At 42.3% G+C, this 20,271-nt stretch overlaps 1 protein-coding gene across 1 annotated transcript; it reads left to right on the top strand.

Moving 5' to 3' along the window:
- Window positions 1–268: 268 nt before the first annotated feature.
- Window positions 269–18,812, top strand: LOC142196748 (uncharacterized). The gene is made up of 3 exons (XM_075266723.1): window positions 269–519; window positions 15,536–16,073; window positions 18,375–18,812. Exons 1-3 carry the CDS (start codon window positions 269–271, stop codon window positions 18,810–18,812), a joined length of 1,227 nt encoding a protein of 408 aa, XP_075122824.1.
- Window positions 18,813–20,271: the final 1,459 nt, after the last annotated feature.

The raw sequence follows: 20,271 nt of genomic DNA on the forward strand, positions 1-20,271 counted from the left end.
TGTACATAAAAGACTACTATTGTAACTGTACAATACTGTAACGTTTCAATCCATCATGTAACAAAGGAAGGAATGTTAGAAAGAAATCTAGTGACCTTGAGCAACGACTTACACATTGAGTGTTAAGGTGTGCTGCCCATGACAACAGCAAAACAGGAATAGGCTCACCCTTAATCTGACAGCTTTGGAATGCAGGATGGTAGTCCGAACTGAATGCAGAGACTCTACCTCGTTTCCTTTGAGCTGCATTTGCAAAACAAATATAGCAATGTCTGAGCAAATGGAAATCGCATGGAAACTGCTTGATCTTCATGACTCCATCTCACTTTCCAAATCTGAGAGACAATTCAGGAGAACAGGAGGACTGAAGCAATGGCAGCTGGAGAGATGTCCACACTTAAGCTCATCAGTGACTCATTCTCTGGAAAACAAAAAGACCTTACTGTACGAGGCTGCCTGGAAAGGGGATGCAGATCAAGTCAATACTTTACTCAACTTTGGGATTTCTGTAAACTGCCAGTAAGTTCTCGCATATAGAATATGTATAAAACACATTGAAGGTAAAGATAGCAGAGATACATGCAATACATTTACTAAAATAACCAATATTTTAGCAGCAGATATAGCTTGAGCGACTATTTTTTTTTTTTAAAAAAGTAGTAGGGCCAATTTTATCAAAGGTTGTCAGCCAATTGTGATAAAAAAAAGCTGCAATAACCGAATATGTTTGTGCTCCTATAATTGGAAAACAAATAAGGTACAAGTGACACGTCTCTCAATTTTTATATAGTAATTTTTTTAGTTTTTTAAATGTAGATTGTAAGCCCCATATAGGGATCTCAATATATGTTTTTTTTTCCTATCAGCATGTTTATGGAGTACGGGAGGAAATCCACGCAAACATGGGGAGAACATACAAATGCCTTGCAGATGTTGTTCCTAGTGGGATTCAAACCTAAGACTCCATTGCTGCAAGGCTGCATTGCTAACCACTTAGCCACTGTGTTGCCCCATTGATGTAGTAATTGTGTCAATGTAGAACATAAAACAGACTAAGGGTGCATTCACACTGAGTAAACGCTAGCTTATTTTGTAGAGTAAAATTACACTTGTAAATTTTGCTATCCCATTGACTTCAATGACATTTTACAGGCGTATTTTTACAGGCGTATTTTTTACAGGCGTATTTTTTACAGGCGTATTTTTACACTTGTAAAAAAATATCATTGAAGTCAATGGGATAGCAAAATTTACAAGTGTAATTTTACTCTACAAAATAAGCTAGCGTTTACTCAGTGTGAATGCACCCTTAGGCTGAAACCATATGTTGTGGAAATGCGGCACTTTTTGACTATTACAGAAACGCTGCATCTTACAGTCCCAGTAAAGTGAAAAAGATTTTATTTTATTTCATTCTCAAAATGTTGAAAAAATTGTACAGAAAATACAGTGTTTGTGAAAAATACAGCATGTTAACTTTATTTGGGACAACAGTGCATTTTCCAAATAGAATTATAAGGGAAAAGCAAAAATGCAGACAAGCAGTGAAAAAAACGAATGTTTTTAATGTGGTTTTTTTCAAGCCTTTTTTTGCTGCAATTCGCTATTTGTGGCCTTAAGGTCCTATTACAGGGGGCAATTTAGCAACCAATTGTTGGGAACAAGCGCTGATACAAGCATTTATTGCCAACAATTGCCCTGTCTAATACTGCCAACAATACCATAGTGATCAAGCACAATTACTGCTTGTTCATAGTGTGCTCTGCTGATTTTGGCAAGACAAATAATTGCTGTCGGTCAGCAGCACATCAAGTTGGAACAATCTTTCATCATGTCCCCCACTCGTATGCCTAAGTGAACCTGATCAATCGCCCTTACCTGGTCTCGAAAGTGTTTGGCCACTGGCTTCAAATTCAGCTGTAAGGTTGTGATACTAGATAGGATCATATTTAGCTGCAGTAATGCCTAGCATTTTTTATTTTTTTATTTTTTATGTAGATTGCCCCACATTTTTATTTTTTTTTTAATGTAGATTGCCCCACATAGAGCTCACAATGTACATTTTTCCCTATCAGTATGTCTTTTTGGAATATGGGATGGAAATCCATGCAAACACGGGGAGAACATACAAACTCCTTGCAGATGGTTTTTTGCCCTTGGTGGGATTTGAACACCACGGCCCAGCGCTGCAAGGCTGCAGTGCTAACCACTGAGCCACCGTGTGGCCCCTAGCATATCTTACTATGCATGTCATGGCCATTTATGAGGTTGTCCAGGGACTTTAATTGAACTTGTTTCCTCTATACATTTGTAAAAACTGTACCTGGACGTTCCTGTACCTGGGTGTTCCTGTAGGTTCCAACCCCAGGTCGAGTGATCAGAATCAGTCCCTGTCCCCTGGGTTGCTCTAACCCTGTGTTGGTGAACTCTTTTGGCATATGTGCCTTCGCCCTGATAGTTCACTAACACGGAATCTGGTACAGAATTTCCTGTTAGTTAGCTATTCTTTCAGCTGTATGTTGAAATGCAGATCATGTTGAAAACGGTCAGTGTAGGCCACAGGTTCACAGCTTACACTTACAGAAGACTGTGACCTCTGTACAATGATGTCATTCATCAGTGTCTGCAGTCAGAAGAAGGAGGACACTACTTACCTGCTCTTCATAGGACTGCAGGTAAGTACCATATAATACTGTGTGAGGGTGACCGTGGAGCATATAATACTGTGTGGGGCCCCAAAGTGGATCATATGATACTGTGTGGGGGCCCACTATGGATCACATAATACTGTGTGGAGGCCCGCTGTGGTGCGTCACCAGCCAGTATCTGTAAATATACAGTTACTAAATGTAGGGCAACTTCTAAACCTTGTTGTATAAAGCGCAGGATATCACTGATTTAATATTGATGACCTATTCTGCGTACAGACCATCAATATTTAGTCTTGGACAACCCCTTTAAGTTTAGTAAAGCCTGTACAGACAGGTTTTAAAGGGATCCTATCATTAAAACATAATTTTTTCTGCTTACCACGTAGGAGGCTATTTTTCTCCTACTTTTAGATGTCTTCTCTGCACCGCCATTCTGTAGAAATCCCGGTTTTTGTTGGTATGCTCAAACAGCACTGGGGGTGTCCCATAAGGTGCGAGAGAACTCTCTAGCAATGCCTCCATCTTCTTTAGAATAACCTCTTAATGAGTCTTCTTCCGGTGCAGGCGGTCAAACTTGTAGGCCTCGGGCAGAGCGGACTGCACATGCCCACAGGCCACAAAAAATGGCTGCTTACTTACTGTGTAAGCGGCCATTTTTCTTGTGGCCGCGGGCATGCGCAGTTGGCTCTGCCCGAGGCCTACAAGTTTGACCGCCTGCACCGGAAGAAGACGTTCCTGAAGAAGATGGAGGTAGAGCTGGAGAGTTCTCTCTCAGCATTGGGGACGCCCCCAGTGCTGTTTGAGCGCTGGGGCGCGCCCCCAGTACTGAGAGAGAATTGATTTACATACCGACGAGAACTGGGATTTCTACGGAAAGGCAACACTGAGAAGACATCTAAAGGTAGGAGAAGAATAGCCTTTCTTAAGGCTATTCCTACGTGGTAGGCAGAAAAAAATTGTGTTTTAATGATAGGATCCCTTTAAAACATGCAGTAAACTGTTCTATTAACAAGACTTTTACTTACTAGCATCAGCTGTCTGTTGTTCTGGTTCGTCGTAGGCAGACAACTAAAATGTATCCAGTCTTACATATAATCTTACATCCAGACTATCATGTGGTCTATCAGGTGTCCCTTGGGTTTAAACTGAAAGCGGCGGACAAAAAACCCATGCGTGCAGGACTTTTTGTCCACTGATTTCAGGTAGACAATGGAAATGGCTCTTCTCTGGAGACTCCAAAACAAATGTGAACATAACCTGAATTTTAATACTATCCACCAGTAGATCACATCACGTAAAGATCAGTATGAAACAGAGTCTAAATGTGTTTTGACATTGTCCAATTACCTCTTGCTAATGTAATCTTATTTGCTTTATAATGACATTAAAACATGCCATTAAATGCTATGTAATACACATAATATGTGGCTCAAGTTACTAAATACCCAGCTGAATTGCAGTCACAGACCAGTGCTTATGGTGTTGCCGTTACTTGCCTCTCTATAGAAGTGAATAGAGAGTTCAGCGCTGTTTCCAGGTATATATAAATATATATCTTGTGAACTGAGACCTGTTATTTCAACACAGTAAACAAACACCAACATAACTAAATTATTACATGGTAACTTCATTGTATCTCCTGCATGCTTATAACTTAGTAAACAGCGATTTGTTTGGATTAATATAATACACTGTAATCACTACTACAGATACAACAATGTTGTTACTTTGTATAGAAAATACACATACAAAGGAACATGACAGGCAAGTTTACGAAGCAAATATGATTTCAATTGCAATATGATTTTTAAGAAGTTAGCAGGCACAATAAAATATATTTATTTAAGATTGTACACAGATATCAAGTATATATTAGCTTACTTGGGAAATCATAAAGATAAGATCAATGACAATAGAGAAGTAACTAAAGCGCAACATCACTAAACACTTAGACTTTTGGATGTGACTGCAGTCACGTTCAATGCAGCTCTATGGCAGTCCTATAAAACAGAACTCTATTATGGCTGTGTGCATGTATCCAATAGGAAGCTGGTGTTTCATCGGTGATTTCAGGGCCCACTGCTTATGGTTGGCAGGCACTAAGGTAGCTAAAGCGGACCACACTCCTTCAACAGGTGTCATCTGAAAGGTCTTTTGTCTGATCTATTGCTGCTGACTCTCTTTCATATACATGCACACTCAGCTGGGGTGTGCATGTACTCTAAATGGGGAGAAAATTGCAGATCCCATCCACACATTGCAGAAAAATACACGCAGTGAAAACGCTGTGATTTACAAAACCGTTGAGAAATAATTGGAAAATGGCATCTATGCAGTCATGTGACCTTTTTGAGTGGTTTATACCCGGTTCACACTAGCGCTTGTATTCTGTCCGCAAGGAGTCTGCATGGAGACCCCCCCGGACGGAATGCAATCGCAATTGCAAGCGATGTGCTTGCAAAGCGAATGGAGTCCATAGACTATAATGGGATCCGTGTGCTTGCCGCACACAGCCCGCACGAATGAATTGTGCGGGCAGTGCGCAGCAAGCACACGGAGCCCATTATAGTCTCTGGGCTCCATGTGCTTAACTGCACAGCGTTTGTATTAGCATTGGTATTCCGTCCGGGGGGGGGGGGGGCTCCATGCGGACTACTTGCGGACGCAATACAAGCGCTAGTGTGAACCAACCCTTAGGCCAATACAGGCCTCAATCTGTTTCTTTTTTGTTTTGTTTTTTGAATTTATGTGAAAAACAGACTGCACATGAAGTGAGAATACTGGACACACAGACAACAAATGGACATTCTCACAGACATATAAATATTGCAAGTTTTCCCAAACAGATGTACTTGTCCAAAGCCTGAACACAGAGTAAAAGGGTTTAGACATTGTGTACACTTACACTACATGACTAGTTTGAGGTGGTAAAATTTACTACAAGCTACTTAAAACACTACATATTTTCAAGCTGTATTAACCAATGTACACAGAAACAAGACTAAAGTATCATTATTAGCTATTTACTAAAGATAACCCAGAAAAACAAAGTCAGACCACAAATCAGGTTTATTATAATGCTAAATACATAGAGGTTGATTTCTCTTTTGGATGTGTAACAAGTACTGCTCATAGTTTACAAGATAAAAAGTGAAAATTTTCATTTGCCTTGTCCTGTTTATAAATGAGAACAGCTTTAGATAAAATAAATATACAATGTGAAACAGTTATGAAAAATTAAGATAACCAAATCCTAGGGAGTGAGACAGATGTTATCTATAAATTCTGGTACATAACACTAAAATCTGTGAAACTGAAATTTTTATTGGAATCTTTCCTGCAGATACACACATTTAGTAAGGCAATGATATGTGAAAAGCACATGATAAAATAATATATTACACATAAATTGTATTACTGTTACTTCATTAAATATATAAAGTAAGATGGAGTCCTGCTTTATAGAAATAATGAATTGTATGCACTCAGAGTAGTAAGTACAACACTTGGTGGTTGGCAGACAAAGTTAGTAAACCAGGGTCTGGGGTTGCTAGGTGGGGTGGCATAGACACACAAGTCCAGTTTCTTTAGTCCAAAACAAAGGTTGAGTTTTATTTTCACTCAAAAATATAGTGCAGCAACAAAAGGAAACAATACAAAAATAAATACCTGCCCAGCTAGGCTCTAACTAAACATAGAATAGGTTATGACGAGGAAAATAGAAGAAATCCGGCAACACTCCAATAAAATATAACTTTTACTTCTTCATAGTAAGATGCAAAAAGGTGACAACAAACATATAACAAAAACCCCCCTTAAAAAAAGCTGCAGATGCGTTTCGAGATGTTACATCTCTTCATCAGAGCATACAAAAGCGTTTTTTAAGGGGGGGTTTTGTTATATGTTTGTTGTCACTTTTTTGGATCTTACTATGAAGAAGTAAAAGTTATATTTTATTGGAGTGTTGCCGGATTTCTTCTATTTTCCTCGTCATTGCCTTTGCTCTTTGGTCTGGAGCATACCGTGCACCTCAAAAAATTCTTTATCCCTGAAGGAAGTTTCATAGTGGGTGAGTCTCAATACACTAAGTTTTTGTATCTGGACATAGAATAGGTTACCTCACCTAGAATAACAGAAATCCAAAAGCCAGTAGAATCATTCAGGACACAGCTCCAAAAATATGACCTCTTTGTTGGCTCTCCAGCCAAGTTCTGCCCCAAAGTCTGCTGCAGGAGCTGGCTTCTTAAGCTTCCTAGATGAGCAGATTCTCTGCATCTGAGTCGCTGCCGGAACATCCCCAAAGTGTGGACTGGAGGGGGGTGGAATGACAGGTACCACTGCCAACCTACCTGTCATTCCTAAAAATCCAGCCCAGTAACCAGAACTTTGAAACAACCCTCAGCAGACAAGTTTTCTGCTGAGAAACATTCTTTCTGGAGTTTTCTCATCTCACCCACCTTAGTAGTCTAGGTGAGATGTACACCCCCTTCATTATTTTGCATCGGCTTACAATATATAGGGGTGAACCTATCCTCTTTGCTGCCTGAGGCAGACTATAGAAAGACGCCCTCCCACCAAGAAAAATTAAATATAAAATTGAGTTTACATGCTGCAAACTTCACAAATTACAAATTCTTCTTACGCTGGGTTCACATCACAAAGAAGACGGAAACCTGTCAGACCATGTCTGGCCATGAGCGCCAGTGAACGTTTTGGGCTCTCCGCGGCGAAAACGGGTTTTTTTTAAACCGGACACAAAGTCCTGCATGTCTGACTTTGTGTCCAGTTAAAAAAAAACGGTTTAGCCGCGGAGAGCACAAAACGCTCCCTGGCGCTCACAGCCGGACACTTTTCAAACCCTTTCAAATGAATGGGTTTGAAAAATGCCTGCAGGTTTCCGTTTCCTGCTCGAAACTGAGCAGGAGACCCTGGGGGCAGATGTGAACGAGCCCTGACTGTATTATTTCAGTATCAGATCAACAACGCGGCATTAACAATGAAAATAACTTCACACATCTTCTGCTAGGTGGATGGATTAACCCCTCATGGCCCCCATTCTCTTTAATAGGGGCGCCGCAAACAGCTGAGTACTGTACTTTGGCACTCCCACCAAAGTGAATGAGAACGTGAGTTTGTCCATCCACCAAGCGACATGCCTATATTCTGCCTGGTTGCAGTCAGGCTGAATTCCCACCCAGTGGGGGAAGAAAAAAAAAAAAATTCAGGCCCAGTGAGGGTTCAGCAGACAGCCCCCCATCTATCAGGTATCAATTCTCCTTCATTTAGGTGAATACAGTGGAGTAACATTTTGTGACTTACAGGTGACATCTCTGACAAATCGTTCGCATTTTCCGTCTCTTCCCTTTGAACCGCCATGACCACTTCTTCCAGCTCTGATTTGTCTCTGTAAAGTTTGCAGCACAGACATCTTTGGTTCCTCACTTATCCAGGCACCCGACCCACCTTGTCTTCACCTACACAAAGCCCCTGTCCTGCTTCTAACCCAATTATAAAATATATGATATAGCCCACCATAAAGAATAATACCTCGAAGTACATCTTTATATTAATAATGTCTGTGTGTATCCTGTATAAATAGTTCCCCTTATTAATAATGTCCCATCGGTTTCCTAATTAATATAATATAATGATCGGAGATCCGGGGAGGAGACAAACATAAAAACCACTGTTACTTACATATCCTGGGCTCCAGAACACTCCCTGCAGCTTTCAGCAAGCGGGCAATGTCAGCGCAACACATAATGACAACACATAATGACATCAACTTGGCCCACGTGACGCATGGGACATCACAAAAGAGGCCCAAAGCCTGATTGGAGTAACACTGGATCACAGGAGAGGTGAGTAACATTTTTTTTTATGTTCCCTCACTTCTCCTGGGTCTCTGCTTATTAAATTCTGAGGTCTGAAAAGACACCTGAGTATAATAATAGTAGTATTTGTTGTGGTTCAAAGTCTTGTAGCCTCACTTACGACCCTTGCTCCTGCTTCCCCCTTCTCCATCCTATAGCAGAAGGGACGTGGAGGCGGCCATGAGCAGGGATAGGTAAGTATATACGGCCTGGAGTAACCCCAGCAGGCAATGGACTATTAAAAATAAAAAAGTTATCCTCACCTACCTCTGATCCCTTGATTGAGCAGTAGCTTCCTCTTCTTGACCCTTGAAGAGAACGTCTTTGCCTCAGTGCAGGAGGCACGATGACATTATAGCAACACCGCCTGTGCCGAGATGCAGAGGTCTCCTAAACCATCTCAGGACAGGTCCCACTCAGCTTTTTTTTTCCCAAAGAGGCCTGTCTTGGGCTGGTTTAGGTTAAAAAAAAAAATTAGTATAAATGCTGCCCTCCAAGCAGTTAATGGTAGTGCCGCCTGAGGCGGCCAGCTCATTTCACCTCGTTAGAGGAACGCCTAGATAGATAGATAGATAGATAGATAGATAGATAGATAGATTTCTCTCGTGCATCCCCCATACTCTGGAACTCCTTACCAAGACACATAAGACTGACCCCCACAATCACAGGCTTCAACAAGGCCCTGAAGACTCATCTATTCAGGAAGGCCTACAACCTCCAATAACACTATCACCGCACCACCATCTGTACAGTCTCCCCCTCTCCTTCTGTCTCTACCCCCCTTCCCTCATAGATTGTAAGCCCTCGCGGGCAGGGCCCTCTACCCCACTGTGCCAGTCGGTCATTGTTAGCATTATATCTACCTGTATATTCTGTGTATTGTATGTAACCCCCGAATGTAAAGCACCATGGAATTAATGGTGCTATATAAATAAATAATAATAATAAATAGATAGATAGATAGATAGATAGATAGATAGATAGATAGATAGATAGATATAACCCTCTTCCCTAAGAGTACTATTCAGGAATAAAATATTTCTAGAATAGACGTTGTGTAGCCGTATTCATTGTAAGTAATGAATCAGCAAGTGAGAACTTGAATGTAAATGTCCGTTTTCTTTTACTTCTTTTCACCCATTTTCTGTTTTGTTTCCTTATTTAACCACCACCCGCATGGAGAATAAGCCATATACTGCATCATTCAGGATGCGGCCTAGTATAATAGAAGTGCAAAGCCTTGGGCAGAGAGTTAATTACAGAGGGGAACACATGAGACGCATCCACATAATTACCGTAGAGAACACTGTGCAATGTGATCAGTCCGAGGAGAACAGGAAGAGTGCAAGAAAAACAACATCACATAACTTTTTCTAGCTAAATCTGAATAGGCCACTCAATTCAAAGCACATACATCTCCCTGAGAGACAAACATAAGAGCCTGCGTGCAATAGTTGACTAGGCAACCAAAGTATTCAGTTTTATTTTGCAAAATCTGTTGCCAGAGTATATCTAAGGAGCAGGATTTATATTATTAGACGTAAATCACAGGCGTCTTCTATGTACACACAGTGATGATGTTGTTTCTATAATTATTTATGGAAAAGCTGTGTGCTATAAGAAGCCTATGAGTCACTAGTTCAGGGAATCGTATGTGCCATTTAACCTGTGACCATTTTACTTTCCATTGACGCATTCCAGGAAAGTTAGGTCTAATGTCCAATGACATTAGATGTACTAGATAGAATATCCTTCTTTTTTTAAATTCTCCACTGAACCAACGTCATGCTTGGTTGCAGAGTTTCCATATTGTCATAGAAGTAACTGTACCATGCTACAATCCTATTACTGACCATATACAGTGACTGTTTGCATATGAATGGCTACTTTCACCTCCTCAGGCCAGTATCCACTTCTACTACACATTGTAGTAATATTCAAGGATATATCCAGCATATTTTAACTTGAACACTTTTAACTTTGAATTCATGAAGTGTTTGCCATATTTTTGGAGTAGCAGTAATGGAGGTTGCAGTCTGTACCCCACTTCTATCAGCTCTCCTGAAATGTCATTTTCCGTGTATATATGTAGTAGTTATTAAGGCTGGTTTCATGCTGAGTTTTGCACATTTGTGAGCTTGATTTACCTACCTGTCTGGGAGACAGACATCTAGCATTATAGTGGAGTTCTTGCCTCTCTACTAAATACTGTCCCACCCAAAGTCCACTATAGGATCTGTTTAAAGTGAACCCAAGGGTCTCACATCATGTCTTTATGGTCAGTTACTGGATACTAGAGATGAGCGAACAGTGTTCTATCGAACACATGTTCGATCGGATATCAGGGTGTTCGCCATGTTCGAATCGAATCGAACACCGCGTGGTAAAGTGCGCCAAAATTCGATTCCCCTCCCACCTTCCCTGGCGCCTTTTTCTGCACCAATAACAGCGCAGGGGAGGTGGGACAGGAACTACGACACCGGGGCATTGAAAAAAATTGGAAAAAGTCATTGGCTGCCGAAATCAGGTGACCTCCATTTTAGACGAATAGTGGATTTCAAATCCGGGTCATATGAGAATGTGAACTTTGTGACTATGAGACAGGGATAGCTGTACAGGCAGGGATAGCTAGGGATAACCTTTATTTAGGGGGGAATGTTATTAAAAATAACTTTTTGGGGCTCTATCGGGTGTGTAATTGTGATTTTTGTGAGATAAACTTTTTCCCATAGGGATGCATTGGCCAGCGCTGATTGGCCGAATTCCGTACTTTGGCCAATCAGCGCTGGCTCTGCTGGAGGAGGCGGAGTCTAAGATCGCTCCACACCAGTCTCCATTCTGGTCCGACCTTAGACTCCGCCTCCTCCAGCCGAGCCAGCGCTGATTGGCCGAATTCCGTACTCTGGCCAATCAGCACTGGCTAATGCATTGTATTGGCGTGATGAAGCAGTGCTGAATGTGTGTGTTTAGCTCAACTACACCGGTGGAGTAGTTGAGCTAAGCACACAGATTCAGCTCTGCTTCAATCAGCGCTGGCCAATGCATTCTATTAGCTTGATGAAGCAGAGTGTGCACAAGGGTTCAAGCGCACCATCAACTCTGATGTAGCAGAGCCAAGTGTGCACAAGGGTTCAAGTGCACCCTCGGCTCTGCTACATCAGAGCCGAGGGTGCGCTTGAACCCTTGTGCAGCATCGGCTCTGCTACATCAGAGCCGAGGGTGCGTTTGAACCCTTGTGCACACTCTGCTTCATCAAGCTAATAGAATGCATTGGCCAGCGCTGATTGAAGCAGAGCTGAATCTGTGTGCTTAGCTCAACTACTCCACCGGCGTAGTTGAGCTAAACACACACATTCAGCACTGCTTCATCACGCCAATAGAATGCATTGGCCAGTGCTGATTGAAGCAGAGCTGAATCTGTGTGCTTAGCTCAACTACTCCACCGGCGTAGTTGAGCTAAACACACACATTCAGCACTGCTTCATCACGCCAATAGAATGCACTGGCCAGCGCTGATTGGCCAGAGTACGGAATTCGGCCAATCAGCGCTGGCTCTGCTGGAGGAGGCGGAGTCTAAGATTGCTCCACACCAGTCTCCATTCTGGTCCGACCTTAGACTCCGCCTCCTCCAGCCGAGCCAGCGCTGATTGGCCGAATTCCGTACTCTGGCCAATCAGCACTGGCTAATGCATTGTATTGGCGTGATGAAGCAGTGCTGAATGTGTGTTTAGCTCAACTACACCGGTGGAGTAGTTGAGCTAAGCACACAGATTCAGCTCTGCTTCAATCAGCGCTGGCCAATGCATTCTATTAGCTTGATGAAGCAGAGTGTGCACAAGGGTTCAAGCGCACCATCAACTCTGATGTAGCAGAGCCAAGTGTGCACAAGGGTTCAAGTGCACCCTTGGCTCTGATGTAGCAGAGCCGAGGGTGCACAAGGGTTTAAGTGCACCCTCGGCTCTGCTACATCAGAGCCGAGGGTGCGCTTGAACCCTTGTGCAGCCTCGGCTCTGCTACATCGGAGCCGAGGGTGCGCTTGAACCCTTGTGCACACTCTGCTTCATCAAGCTAATAGAATGCATTGGCCAGCGCTGATTGAAGAAGAGCTGAATCTGTGTGCTTAGCTCAACTACTCCACCGGTGTAGTTGAGCTAAACACACACATTCAGCACTGCTTCATCACGCCAATAGAATGCATTGGCCAGCACTGATTGGCCAGAGTACGGAATTCGGCCAATCAGCGCTGGCTCTGCTGGAGGAGGCGGAGTCTAAGGTCGGACCAGAATGGAGACTGGTGTGGAGCGATCTTAGACTCCGCCTCCTCCAGCAGAGCCAGCGCTGATTGGTCGAGTTCCATACTCTGGCCAATCAGCGCTGGCCAATGCATTCTATTAGCCCGATGAAGTAGAGCTGAATGTGTGTGCTTAGCACACACATTCAGCTCTACTTCATCGGGCTAATAGAATGCATTGGCCAATCAGCGCTGGCCAATGCATTCTATTAGCGTGAACTGAATTTGCACAGGGGTTCTAGTGCACCCTCGGCTCTGCTAAATCAGATTGCTACATCTGATGTAGCAGTGCCGAGTGTGCATCAGATGTGTAGTTGAGCAAAACTGACTCAGCACTGCTAAGTCTGCATTCGCATAGGAATGCATTGGCCAGCCTTCGGCCAATCAGCGCTGGCTCTGCCGGAGGAGGCGGAGTCTAAGGTCGGACCTGAATGGAGACTGGTGTGGAGCGATCTTAGACTCCGCCTCCTCCAGCAGAGCCAGCGCTGATTGGTCGAGTTCCGTACTCTGGCCAATCAGCACTGGCCAATGCATTTCTATGGGGAAAAGTTAGCTTGCGAAAATCGCAAACTGACAGGGATTTCCATGAAATAAAGTGACTTTTATGCCCCCAGACATGCTTCCCCTGCTGTCCCAGTGTCATTCCAGGGTGTTGGTATCATTTCCTGGGGTGTCATAGTGGACTTGGTGACCCTCCAGACACGGATTTGGGTTTCCCCCTTAACGAGTATATGTTCCCCATAGACTATAATGGGGTTCGAAACCCATTCGAACACTCGAACAGTGAGCGGCTGTTCGAATCGAATTTCGAACCTCGAACATTTTAGTGTTCGCTCGTCTCTACTGGATACTCTTCTGAAGTCTTCATTGGATATGGGAGCAGGAGTTAGAGGCCCTGTTCTCTGATATTTGGAATGACATATTGAAAGCAATTCCCAAAGTGTCCCTGAACATGGTGTACTGTAGGGTCAAGCTGTATTAAATACAGAGGGTGCATCATACACACATCCTTGAAAATGTGGCTTTAACTAGATGCTAAGTGTTCTATACAGAGGTTTTAAGGTGGGGATTTCTGGCTCAAAAATACTCAGTTTTAAACTCAGCTTAGCTGCTCTCCTTTGGTATCCCACCAAATGTCCCTTCCTTGGGAACATGCTCAGAAGATTCTCTAGAAGGGCTATGAAGTTATCGGCCATACATTGGTTAGACCAGGGCATGCCAAACTATAGAGAACTTAATAAGCAGATGACCAGCATTATTTGAATGGAGAGGTATATTATAAGTGGGGTGCGCTGAAGAAGTTTGAAGGTCAGTGGACCACGTGGCTGCTACAGCCAGGCTTATCTTTACCCAATCTTCTCAGCAAGTCTACACTTAGTTTCTTGCCCTAAGGTTTGAGCTAATGCACTGCTGTTTTACTGCTCTTGTGGAGCTGGGGAGTGAAGAGGAAGAATGATGGATTATGGAGCCCAGGATGAGGATTGCCAATGAGTGTGTATTGTTCTCTCCATTGGGGGGGAGTTTTGCACCTGTTTGTGGGTAAAAACTGTAAAAGCATTTCTACAGCTATTATATAATGTGACCAGTGTATTTTCACTGTGCTCATACAGTACTTATACACTGCACAATCATACTCTGAAGTCATTTATTAGATTAAGGAGTACTTGGCTGATCTAAGGAAACACTGAATTGGAACGTTCGGCGAACAGTCTTTCATGTATAAACCAATGAATTTTCCCATACAGCCTACTATCAACTAAAGTTGGTTGCAACCAAAATTGATTGTTTTGAAAGCATTTTTCACAATATGGAGAGATCAGAAACCCTGTGGGTAGGGGCAAGCGTTTACGTAACAAACATTCATGTTGTATAATGAAGGTTGAGGAATGTTTGTTTTACCCAAGCAATGGCTGTGTAAAATCTAATGTGTGTGGCCATCTTTTTTCTAAAGGAAGTCTTCCAGTTAGTAGAATGTAGATCCGCATTGAGGAATGCCTCCCCAGTTCCTCACGGCTCTCACAGTACAGCGCTATAGGCGCTACTGTGAGGAAGGGCGTTCCTGACTGACAGAAACGCCCTTATGACGGCGAAGAGCTACAGTACCGGCATTGATAGCTCTTCACCCGAGGCACAGATCGTGAAAGCCGACAATGCGCTGAATTCAGTGCACTGTCGGCTTTCTAGCGGTATATAAAACCGCATGTGCCCCAGGTGGTGAAAGGTCCTCTTTAAGATATCTGCTTGCTGTCTCTAATATGAACCTTCATTTAATTCCAAGGGATAAAAATCTATCCTGGTCATATGAAGGACACACGGCTGAACTGCTTGTTACAGAACATCTACACATAGGACGAGAACAATCCTTTGTGGATTTTGCAGCATATTTAGCACAATACACATGCTTTATAAGTTGTTTGCATATTTTCTGAAGGCTTCACTCTATGCAATGCATAGGGTGAAATCCACAAAAAGAATTGACATGCCACAAATTTCAGCACCAAATATTAATTTCTCACTGAGATTTTCCTGTCAACATCATATACATTTTGCTTTGGATTGTTACCCTATGCCTTTCCTGGTGTCCTCCTCCCACCTGTGTTAATAATATACAAACTTATATAGGTAGGACTTGTGTTGGTCAACACAACATCCAAACTTGAATGCTTTGTGTCTGTAAATTAGGAGGAATATATAGTCTTTTCTCATCTTGTATTTGGCAGAGATTACAGAGGATGGTCTCCGCTGCACATAGCCGCATGCTCCGGACATCTAGCCATAGCAAAATACCTTTTACAAAAAGGAGCTTCAGTTAACATCCGGGATTCTTGGAATTATACTCCACTTCATCGTGCTGCATGGAGTGGACACGCAGAATTAGCTGAACACCTGTTAGAATGCGGCGCATCTCCTGGAGTCTTGACATCTTCTGGGGAAACAGCAATGCACCTTGCTGCAGAAAATGGCCACCTTCCATGTGTCATCACACTGCTGAAATACAAGTCTTCACCTAGCATCAGAGACAACAACAGATGGACTCCACTGCATTGGTGCTCTGTTAATGGCCACGTGGATGTGCTGGATTACCTAATGTCCCTAGAAACAGACACTGACACTGCCATGACAATGCTTCATTTGGCTGTGCTGGCTGGTAGTATACCAGTCACCAACTATATACTAAAGAAAAAAGTCGATGTGAATGCAAAAGACTCCCAGGGATCTACTGCCCTGCACTTAGCAGCAGAAAATGGTTACAATGAGGTAAACTATTTACTTTTTTAACACAAAAGATATTTGATGCATACTTCTGCTTACATGTTTGATAGCTAGAGAAGCAAGTGGACATGTTACATATATTATCTTCTTCCTGGTGGTCCAATGGGCAACATTACAGTTAATGACTTCCAAAGCTAATGTAGAGGATTATAGTCCTTTACTTCTTTATAGTTTGACTTACCAGTAGGCTCTTCCTCGCCCCTTCATCTTTACTGGTGCTACCTAGTGGTTACTTCCCATGGTTGGGAAACACCACTATATAAAGCACATCTACTGTATACATGAAATATAGATCTAAGGAGTCAACGCCTCTGCTTTCGTATTAAACAAAGACAAAGATATCTCCCAACATCTTATCGGTGACTCTAGTGTCTGCGGCTTTAAACCATTTTATTTTCCTGTTGGGAAATCACGACCATGTCATTGGATGGGTCAGCTATAAAGTTCTTACAGGTTGAGAACATTTAGTAATGTACCAGGACAATGACGAGCACATTATGTTAGTCTTCTGAGTACTGAAGGTACATACTGTGTCTTTGTAATAAGTTATGTTTTATTATCCTGTTTCTGTGGTGCCAACAAGAATGACAAATTCATTAGTCAGAGAGATTCAAACCAAATATGACCACTAGGTGGCGATACATTGCCATAAACCATGCCGCAGACTTTTAATGTCTGTTAAAAAAAAACAACACACTTTGTCACCGCTCATCACAAATTTTCTAGTAGAGTTTTATAGCAAAACTTCACATAAATAATACCTTGGATGTATAATTTATTTTGCTAACTTACAATTCTGCTGTCCTTTACAAAGACAACAAAGCTCCTATACTTCCTAATATATACTAGAACATTAAGAGTATATCACACCCCATACACAGAAGATCCCCTGAATGTTGGAAAGCATTCCATCTCTGGGATTTCTATCTACACTCATTGACAAAAATAAATAACACAGTGAAACAGAAATCTGTTTGTTTGCAAAACTTGGCATGCAGATATGTCTCAGGAGATGTAAATGATTAAAGGGGATGTCCAGGCAAAAATAGACACCCAAATTATTTTTCAAATCTGCTGGCAATCAGTGTATTAAGGCCCATTGTGCCCCGATCAAAGCTGACTCAGGCGCCATTTTCCCAGCAGCGCTGCCATTTTTGGTACAATCACCAGCACGCGGAACGAGATCCAGGGCCGCCATTCCATTTCCATGACAGCCAAGAGCCTATTGAAGGCTCCCAGGCTTTTCTGGTATTCATTTGTATGACAGTATTTAGTATTTTTCAATTGCATTGCAGCAAATATGTGATCAGACCCCCCTCACTAAAGTATTAAGATATAAAAATATAAAATAAGAAGGATAAGAAGTCCAAATCATCCCCCTTTCCCTAGCACACATATAAAACACATACACACTAGTTTTCCCTGTGTCAGAAAACAAACTTATAAAACTATTTTTCCCCATAAGTTGAATGTTGTAGTGGGTAAAAAAAAAAGTGTCAAAACGTAGTTTTTTCGCATTTTTGTCTCTGATAAAAATTTTAATAGAAAGTAATCAAAACCATAGACATTCCCCAACATGGTATAACTAAAAAGTAGGGTTTAAGCATTCATGCTTTTGGTCCTAGTGGAGCGTAGCTCTGTACTTGGCTATTTGCAGCAGTCCTATAGAAGTGTATGGAGTGGCTTCACATACGCAACAACTTTTTTGTCAGTCTACAGGATTTTCTTTGCTCTTGAAACATCCTAATTTCATTGTGACCAGTTCACTTTTCTGACCAGGAGTAGCTAAGAGGCAAGATTTAGCCAAGGTGTAAGCTGTCCTTCTGAGGACAGGCAAAGGGGTAGAGGGGTAGGCCCCAGCTGCTGTCTTACAACCACAAAAAGGATTGTGGGGGGAAAAGAGGGCGGTAAATGCTTGAGTTTCTGGAGTACATAGAGACATTTTTTATATCTTTTTCTGTTTAATTGTAATATAAGACAAAATAGGATCAAAGCAACAAAGTTTAATCCTGGATGTGGTGAGTTTTGTGTATTTTCTGTTAGGTGTTCCCTTACAGTCTGTCCATAAAGCCTTTCAATACCATATGTAAGGTACGTCCATAAATACCTCTGCATCCTAGTTCCCAGGGCAACTGCTGAAGGCCTGTGGGCCCAGTATTAACCCAGTATATGTTAGGAAATTAGATCACTAGCTATATTTTTATTTTAGGTAAATTATAATAGCTCCTTGAATATGTTGTACAGAGACTTTCAATTTACAAAATAAAATGTTATTTCCTGTTTCAGATGGCAAAGTTCCTGCTGAGAAAAGGCGCTTCTGTCCATGCGCGGGATGATAACCAGCTCACTGCATTACACCGCGCTGCCGGCCGAGGTCACGCTCTGGTGGTGAAGCTGCTAATGCAGAAAGGAGCTCATGTAAACTGCACTGACTCACTGAATCTTACAACTTTACACCATGCAGCCTATAGAGGGCATAGTGCAGTATGTTCCGTTCTAATTCAACATGGAGCTGACATACACGCCAAAGACTGGCTTGGAAAAACAGCATTGCACCTGGCAGTAGAAAGAGGGCATACTCACGTAGTCAAAACTTTGAAGGAATCCGGGGCTGATCCTTGCATTAAAACCAAGTGGAATGAATCAGCTACAGACATGGCTGTACAGGGCAGCTACAAGGATATTCTGAACATCTTAAACATAGGGGGGATGAATTTATGCTAGAAACAAATGTAATATTGAAGGGGTTGTCCAGGATATTTTAATTTTGGGTCATGAGGCCTGGAAAAGTGAAACACATACTCACCTTTCCCAGGATGCTCCGATGTTCCAGACCGCTGTCCAGTCCTGAGGCACCCCAGGGCTTTTCCGGCGACGTCCCCATTGCACGTGACCGCTAAGGCCAATCAGTGGTTTCCGCAGCTTAAGTAAAGGAACTAGGATATCACAGATGACATATGCGGCTGATGTCCCGTGCCCTTTCCTTAGGCCGCTGATTGACATCAGCGGTCACCTGCGGTGGGGAAAAGCCCCAGGGTGCGGCGGGAACAGACAGCGGCCTGGGAGACCAGAGGACAGGTGAGTATGTTGTTTTTTTAAATTGTATTTCACCTTTTTTGGCCTATACAGAAAAAAAAAAAACTATTGTTCCTGAACAACCCCATTAAAAATGATCATTCAATATCTGTTATGTATGAATGTTAAGAATTGCACAGGATTTACAAACATGTATCCAAGAACAGGGAGTGGGAAAAAATAAGATGAAAAAAAAACCCTGTATTCCCCTTTTTAATCTCCCCACGCTGCTGCTCCAGTGGTCCTGGGGTCTCTGGTTACTTCCTACAGCAGTGATGTGCTACAAATTCACAAATAACCACCACAGGCAAGGAGGGGGAATAATTTGGGATACTTTTTGTAAATTTCAGACAATCCCATTAATACTGCTTTGATATTTGGTTTAGTCATTTAACACAATAAAAATCCTACTGAAAAAATAAAATGGTAAATTTAGACCTACAATGATGGCTGAGCATTGTCTGAACCAGACTGATGCTCCAACAATTTACTAGGGAATATCTCTATGTGCTGGACATGGCTGAAATAGAACCCGATACTGCTATTCCATTTACACAAAATAACAAATCCACAGCAAATTACTTTCTGTTTCATATGGGTTTAGTGAGTTCAGAAGAGTGTGAGGAAGTCAAACCTATTTTTGATCATGAAGACATATGGGGGTGATAGAGAGCATGCTCACTGGCAACACAAAAGTACATTTTCAGCAATTTTCCAAAGCTCCCCTGCTACACCTGTTCTGGTCCGTCCTGACACACAGGAAATGACTGTTCAGCCAATCACTGGCCTCGGTGCTGATCCGTCTCAGACAGTGATTGGCTGAGTGGCATTTCCTGTGTATCAAGAGGGAAGAGAAAGTAGGGGCAACACGGTGGCTCAGTAGTTAGCACTGTAGCCTTGCAGCGCTGGAGTCCTGGGTTTGAAACCCACCAGGAACAACATCTGCAAGGAGTTTGTATGTTCTCCCTGTGTATGCATGGATTTCCTCCTATTCTACAAAGACATACAGAAAAAATAAAAAAGTGCATTGTGATCCCTATATAGGCTCAGAATCTACATTTAAAAAAAAAAGAGGGACAAGAAACTACAGACCAATAGGGGACTTTGG

Source organism: Leptodactylus fuscus, chromosome 3, assembly GCF_031893055.1.
Source record: "Leptodactylus fuscus isolate aLepFus1 chromosome 3, aLepFus1.hap2, whole genome shotgun sequence".
Taxonomy (NCBI): domain Eukaryota; kingdom Metazoa; phylum Chordata; class Amphibia; order Anura; family Leptodactylidae; genus Leptodactylus; species Leptodactylus fuscus.